General features: G+C 41.8%; 1 protein-coding gene across 1 annotated transcript; it reads left to right on the forward strand.

Moving 5' to 3' along the window:
• Nucleotides 1-7584: 7584 nt before the first annotated feature.
• Smp_186940 (hypothetical protein) lies at nt 7585-8058 on the forward strand (the record flags this gene model as incomplete). The annotated part of the gene is made up of 1 exon (XM_018792124.1): nt 7585-8058. A coding segment is annotated over one exon (474 nt), but the record flags the coding sequence as incomplete, so codon positions are not given.
• Nucleotides 8059-8286: the final 228 nt, after the last annotated feature.

Here is an 8286-nt window from a genome sequence, read left to right on the forward strand (position 1 = left end):
TAACGGAGTCAGACCACTCTGAAACCTGTGGTGGGGGAATAGAAAACCAAGAAGAGGGCGAAGTCGCTGATGATGTAGACGATGACGATGACACTGAGGTGTTCAATTCTTCACCTTATGCAGCTCGTACACGCAAAAGATGTTGGTCTCGTCCATCACCTACCAGTTGTAAAACTCCAAAGCTTTCCTCAGATTTACATGTTAATGAGTCCACAAACGTTTCGATCTCTGAAAATTCAAAAAATATTTCACCATATCCAAATATTGAACAACGCAGGTGGAGTAGATGTTCACAACACTATGAAAAAGATGGTTCCAGGAACTCTAGTTCTGGTTTTATGGATTTGACTTTACGAGCGTCTCCCGGATACGGTAAGTACTTTTGTTCTGAGGTATCTTTAGACCTTGGGAATTTATGTTGTATGTGAACGTATATTATATAATGAAACCAATGTTTTGTCATTAAACACTACAGTTAACATAGGTTCCTACTTCAGTTTGAGTTCATACCCAAGTACCTGGTGAATGCGTTAATTTAATGTGATTTAAAAAACAGGTTCCTCATTTGTAGTGTGAATGTTTACTGATAAGTGCATACAGTCTGAATGCGTATTAGATGTGATTCTTTTGAAGAGTTATTACTACGAAAGTATTTTATATCACTAAGTTGTATAAAATAAAGCATCCTTTAAGAAGAGAGTACTTAGTATTTAATTTGTTTACGTTTGAGGTGTGCCAATCGTACAGTAACATAACATTTATGAGGCCTTCAAACTTCGAAGTTCCCTCAAATGCCTTGCTAAACCCAATTGTGGATAAATTCAACTTCCTCTTTCGAAATATTATCAGATAGGGGAGCGTTTGTCGTCTGTTTTACGAAGACCCTACTCATCAAATGGCCAAAATGTTCCTACGAAAACTATAGGGTGAAGATGGATAGCCAATGCTTAGACTGCGTTGCTCAGTACAAGAGGGTACTTATGGAGTTGGAAAATGATGAACATGATCAACAATTTGGCTATCGATTGCTATGAGAATACATCTCTATATGTTGCTTCACTGTTCTGTGGGTCAGGCGTTAAAGTCAAAAGCAATCGAGCAGAATCACAACCTTTATGACTATCATGAATAAATAATGGGTATTATATGCTCTACAAAAATATGCTCTCAACCAACAAGTGTGTCTGTGTCGTCTTATTTCCATGTAGTGTACTCTTTCATCGTCTTAATCTTACTCAGCAGGTCGCTTTGCAAAATTTTATGAACTGTTTTAACATATCTATGCCAAAAAGTAGTCGGCTTTCAAAACGTGTTACCCAATAAAACGTAACTAGTATGATTTCATTAATCCTTTTTAAACTTCTTTTTTGCAACATCCTCACGTAGATGCAGATCAGACAAATAAAAAGTCTCTCTGTTAGTACTGTTTACCTCTCGAAGACCCGTATTTGAGATTCCAGCGAAACCTGTTTTCCATGTGTTGATCTGAAAACTGGTATTATGTGCTAATTTGACGACCTTGTGTCGGTGAAAGTGTTGGATTGTGCGCTAGAGTCGGAACAGAACTAGTTGGCTGGTATCCTAGCCCCCAAATGCCCTGATACGGCCGAGGGTGGAGAGAGTCAGCTCTCCCTCTCAAAATGCTCTCACGTGGCCACGTGCATACAACCACTGCCAGGGAATTCCTACTCACTGCCTTCTCGTGGTATTATTGTTGTTTACGAAATCGAGAGAACAAAAAGCGAATGTCCGGCGCTTTAACCGGGTTGGTGGACACGGAAAGTCCACCTAGGGGAGTTGGAAAACCCTGATCCCAAACGGATGGTGCACATGGGCTCCAGTATCCTGAGGGAACAAATGGCGTATGAATCAATCGTTGTTCACCGGCTACCGTGGGACTGTATCTACTTACGATGCTCCACTGCCTTGTGGATCAGACTTTTAGGTCGAAAGCTCGGTGTATGTCCCCCTAATAAAACCACCTGTTTCAGTTTAGACACCTGGGCAATATCCCAGGCCTCACATAATTAAATGAAATGACAACTTTTTGTGTGGCGCATATATATCTGGTGCCCCCTTGTACCAATATTTGTGTTTGAATAAAAAAAATAAGAAAAGCTGGTATCCCATCTATAGTAGTTCATGTGAAGTCACATGTTCAAACAAAGCCTTTTGTAGATTATTAGGTTAGATCGTAACACAATAATCTACTGACAATGCCAATGACTTCAACTCTGCCTCTACTTCTAAGGTACTGGTCTAACCTTAAGTGTTACAGTGTGTGAATTGATTTATCATATCAAGAAAACGCTGCTTAAGAAGCTCTGATGAAGATATGTTATGATGAAAGTCCAGATTTGTTCTTCGGGGAAAAACTTTTCAACGTTGAGTATATGAATATTATATGTTTATTTATTTATTTAATCACATATATATTGGTACAAAGGGCACCGTATACATATGCGCCACACAAAATAATGAGAATAGGAGAAGAAAGGGGGAAGATGCGTATATATAGAAAGGAAAAAAAGAGAAGAGTAATGATGGGAGGAACTGAAATGTACAGCCAGAAGAACTCTTTCAGTTAAGAAAGTTACATCCACTCTTTATGAAGAAAGTAAGAGAAGGTTACAGCAGGCATGCCACTGGCTTCTATTCTGAGCCATATCTGTTAACGTCTCTAGCCACTGTGTTGCACCATCTCTCAGACCCCAGCCAGGGAGTCGTGAAGGACCAACAGAAGCTAGCCTTTTTTCAGCTTTCTTTCATGCCACGACACCATGTTATACACTGACCATCTCTCCGCTTATTCCAACCAGTCCCAGAGTCGGCAAATAATGCACGACGTGGAAGTCTCTGGGACGACATTCGTAAAACATGTCCAAGCCACCGAAGTCGGTGTTTCAAGATGGTGACACCAATTGAATTATCGTCTCTGCTCCCGAACACACGATGCCGAACCTCTGCATTACTAACATGGTGTTGCCACTGTATGTCAGCAATCCTTCGGAGACAACGGTGATCGAACACAGAGTCGTCTAACATCCTCAACTCGGAGAGGCCAGGTTTCACAAGCATAGAGCAAAACTGCTCTCACTGACGCGTTGTAGATCCGACCTTTTACAGCCAGACTAACATCACGAAGGCGCCAAAGATGGCCCAGATTGGCATAAGCCGCTCTGGCTTTCATTATACGTGCATCAATCTCATCACTCACGCCACCACCAGCACTTATATAGCTACCTAGATACACGAACTTCTCAACTACTTCAATCTGCTCACCATCTAGGGTGAGTACAGGATTAGAATCCTGCCAGTCTTGTAGGAGTACTTTGCACTTGGAAGGTGCAAAGCACATGCCGTACCTGCGGACACTGATTGCCAACTGATTAAGTGCGGATTGCATGGCTTGAGCATTATCGCACAGTAAGACAATATCATCCGCATACTCGAGGTCGAGAAGTCGTTCTCCAGGCAGCAGATCCACACCGCCATTACTTACATCCGTCAGAGCTGTTTCCAGGATGTCGTCGATAGCAAAGTTGAAGAGGAATGGTGAGATCGGGCAACCCTGCCTAACCCCACTGCTCGAATGGAACAAGGGAGAAAGGTGGTTGTATGCCCTCACTCTGCCTGAGGTGTTCGTATACAGGGCCTTTAAGATGTTAATGAATTTCTCAGGCACACCCTTCTTCAATAGACAATCCCAGAGAACAGTCCTGTCCAACGAATCGAAGGCCGCCCTGATATCAAGAAACACTACGATTGTTGGCCTGCGATAAGTATGACGGTGTTCTAACATTTGGCGGAGGGTGAAGATGTGATCAATGCATCCTCGACCAGAACGAAAACCAGCCTGCTCCTCACGAGTCAATCGTTCTCGGGTTTTAAACAACCTACGAAGAATGATAGAAGCCAATAGTTTGGACGCAATCGGAAGTAGACTTATCCCCCGATAGTTGTTACAGGAACGACGTGAACCCTTTTTAAAGATAGGGACGACTATCGACTCATTCCATGATGTTGGAACACTTTCTTGCTCCCAAACCTTTCCAAACAATACAGTCAATTCCTTAGTCAGAAGGTCACCACCATCTTTAAAAAGAGCCGGAGGTAAGTCATCTGGGCCAGGTGATTTGTAACGTTTCAAGAGTTGGAGTTCCTTGCGGACTTCAGCCTCATTTGGTGGATCGGTCGTCACCGGCCATGGGGGGCAGGACAAGCTGGTTGATGTTGCCGGAGCAGCAGGCCAGTTGAACTTCCCTTCGAAGAATTCCTCCCATCGTCCAAGACGTCGAGAGATATTAGTGATTGGCATCTCGTCATCCTCGTAGATTGTTTCACTCACACCAGACTTCTTGCTGCCAGTGGCTCGGATGAGTTGGAAGAGCTTCCGGCAGTTACCAGATGCAGCTGCTGCTTCCATCTCATTAGCACGCTCCGACCACCAGGCTTCTCGGTCCTTACGCAAACTTTGCCCGATTTCATTACGTAACAACCTTCGTTTGTGGTCAAACTCACGGTCACCCGGAGTAGACCGACGGGCTTCCATCAGTTGTAAGGAGCCAGAAGAAACCCAGTGCTTGTAAGCGGGATGTTTCGCGAAGCCTCAAGCGGCTTTACTCGCCATTTTCATGGCGTCGTGAAGATACAACCAATGCTCATCTATACTTTTCGGTGGGATGTTAGCTAGCCATGAGGCTAGCTCGGTTCGGTACTTACTTGCAACAGAAATTGCAATTAATTCACTAACATCAATCCGTTGATGGTGGTCAATCCTTCGGCCACTGAAAAGTAAGGTGAGATTGGCGCAGACCAGGGCATGATCAGACTCCAGATAGGTACTCCAAAAGGAGCGGCAGTCTTGTACACAACCACGCCAGCGGTAGCTGATCGCGATGTGATCAATCTGAGTCCAGGCTTGAGATGCAGAGGGAGGACGCCAGGTGGCACACCGGCGATGACTGTGCCGGAAGTTAGTGCTGGCCAGAAACAGGTTGTGGTCTGTGCACAGTTGTAGCAAACGGTCCCCGTTATCTGTCCTGCGACCAACAAGTCCCCATCGGCCACCTAAACGACTCTCTTCTGTGCCTAGACGCCCGACCTGTGCATTCAAGTCTCCGGCTAGTACTACAATATCTGTCGAACGCGCTTTCTGGAGAAGAACTGTTAACTGATGGTAAAACTCATCCTTGATTTCATCCGGGCTGCAATCTGTCGGGGCATAGGCGGAGATGACGAAAAGACATCGTTTCTCACGCCGATTTCTTCTCACTTTGATGGAACTTTCTAATCTAACAGCACATAACCGATTGTTAATGGGGATCCAATCGATTAGTGCTGTCTCAGCTCTAGCGCTTAGTGCGACACCAACGCCAGCAAGACCAGACGAAGATGCCACAGGGTCCCCGGATAAGCGCACGTGAAACAAGCTTTTCGAGGCGACAGATAGAGAGCGGATTTGTAGTACTTCACTAGAGTCTTGAATACGGGTCTCGGATAGACAGCAAACATCAACATTAAGACTTTCTAAAGACATAACCAGCCCTATCTGTTGTCCGATCTGCATTAGTGTGCGAACGTTGAAGGAAGCCAGCTTGAACGGCGTACGTGGTTTCAGAAAGACTGCTTCAGTATTCATAATCGGTGGAAGCATTCACTTTCGACCAAACAGCGACTATAGATCGTTTTGATGGAACAGAGTTTCCACCAAGAGCGAGCTGCTGCATAAGTTGAAAAGTAAGGTTACACAAATTGGGGATAAAAGGGGGTGAATTAGCGATATGGTAAATAATAATAATAGTAATAATGCAAATTGTTTTGTTTCTAGTATGAGCGAGAATATAATTGTCAGTTGAATGTTTCATTTCATTTATTTGCGAGAGGGCTGTGATACTGCCCGGGTGCCCAAACTGAAGCAGGTGGTTTTGTTAGGGGGCCACACCCCGAGCCTTTGACCTGGAGGTCTAACCCACAAGGCAGTGGAGCACCGTGAGGAGATGCAGTCTCATGGTAGCCGGTGACCAATAACTGGTTCATACGCCATTTGTTCCTTCAGGATACGGGACCCATGTGCACCATTGGTTTGGAATCAGGGTTTTCCAACTTCCCTAGGTGGATCCTTCATATCCACCAACCCGGTTAAAGCGCCGGACATTCGCTTTTCGTCCTCTCACTTTCGTAATGTTTGTGCTATACTGTATGTTAATTATGACTGACATGAATATTCTAAACAATGGAAATGAGACAAGGGTCTTGCCACAGGAAGCATTACATTTTACTTATATGGTTTTCCTAACCGCATTATATTTTGAATAACACACTTCTTGGTCCCTGATTGTATCGATTCCAAATAAACAGATACTAAATGACAATTTAATCAATTACAGTAACTCATACATGTTATCAGTAATTTTTTCCTTCATACGTATGAACTTAGCTAAATTTCCATAATACGTTCCCGCTGTAGTTACTCTAAAGGTATGATGTTAAACCTTATATGATATTTAGTTTGTTTAACGAACTTAAATGTCATTACTGTGTATCTGTTGGTCCATCATTCTCTGTTGTCTCAATAGCTTAGTTATATGACCAGTCTTCATATTAATATGAATGGTTTGTAATACTTCCCCACCTTGTAGCTTACGTTTTCATTCATACCACATACTGAGATACGTGTGTTACGAGGATACATACAAAACAGTTTGATCGTAGGGTTTCCAATCTTTTAAAAATAGCATCACACATATATTCACTAGGTTTCGAAGTAATACGATCTCACTAAAATGTGAGTCTGTGTTTAATCATTCTCATAGTGTGGAATATTCTATTTTCTGTAGTATGTAATATACTTTCTGCAGAATATTATTTAATTTTACGACATAGATGACTATGTGACAGCTTATATTGTTCTTATTTCAACTTCTAGGACAATTTAAAACTTACTCTTGTTGGAGCAAATGTGGCAAGTTGGCTAGAAATATTTTATTGTAAGGATTGTTCCTGTTCGTTCAGTATCCGATGTCATTTCGATGTAACCATGTTTAGGAAACTTCAGTGGTGGCATTTCATACTATCATAGCTACTTCATAGTACCCGTCCATTGTATGCTCAATCGGACAGCAATCAAATGATCTTTACTGTTGCACAAAAGCTGAGTGGTTTTTCCAGACTTATCCGTTCAAGTAGACTATAAATATAGCAAAATACCATTTTGTGTATAGAGAGACGGACACAGTTTGACAGTTATTTCTATTGTGTGTTTTGTAATGCTAGGAGACAATGGGGGCTTGTACATAATGTGATTTGAATGTAGGGTTTTTACACTTAAGTTTCATCAAGATATGGTTAATTCGATCATACTATACTTTATTGATGTATCTTGGGATTGGCGAAACTCAAAACGAAGTTTGGTTTGTCGGATTAAATTTTATTACTAGCAAAAATCAGTAACTGTATAGTTATTTTCTCATCCACAATTTTTAAAATGGTCACATATGACCTTTGTATGTAATGGTTAATTTGCTTTGTGGAAATGTTATAGTTTCAAACCTATCAGTGTTTTTGTTGTTTTTACTTTAAGACCAGCACTCTACCAATCTAAATACTTCAAGATTTTCCCATTCACCAGAAATTCATCGGAATCATGGGTCACAATATCCCTCATCCATTTCCAGATCACCTTCATTGAGAAATTCTCGTAATGAACACTATCGTCATCATCCTAATCGGTCATCTAACTCTGCTTCTAAATATCATCCTTGTCAGCGTCATTACAAATCCCCAGAAAGGAGTGCCCTAGATTTCACCCCTGGAAAGCACAACAAATCATCTGTTTCGTCAAATCAGCCAAAAAGACGTACTCACCATTCTCCAGTACCACCAACTAATTCTAACTCATCTTTCCGTCGATTTGAACGTGAACGAATAAATCTTCACAACAGACGGTTTCGTGCTTTATCTCCGGTGCTAAATCGAAATACTTATAGAAGAATCGGCATTAATTCATTAAAGGTATCTGGTCCACGTTTCAACCGTACTCATCATCAAAGATTTTAACCATATATTCAGATTACTGTACAGCTTCAAATTGCACATCTTTTTTAGAAAAGAAATTGAAGGACAGATATATTAGCTATTTTTCCTTTGGAAGTTATTGTGTCTGTATTTCCTTATTTTTGTTAGCTTCTAATTTTTGGTTGCCTACCATATCCTCAGTAAAAATAAAAGTTTATACTAAGCGATGCTGATACTTTTTTGTCCACATGTTCCTTCATCGGTGTTTAT

The sequence above is a fragment of the Schistosoma mansoni genome, assembly GCF_000237925.1.
Source record: "Schistosoma mansoni, WGS project CABG00000000 data, supercontig 0729, strain Puerto Rico, whole genome shotgun sequence".
NCBI classification, from domain to species: Eukaryota; Metazoa; Platyhelminthes; class Trematoda; order Strigeidida; family Schistosomatidae; genus Schistosoma; species Schistosoma mansoni.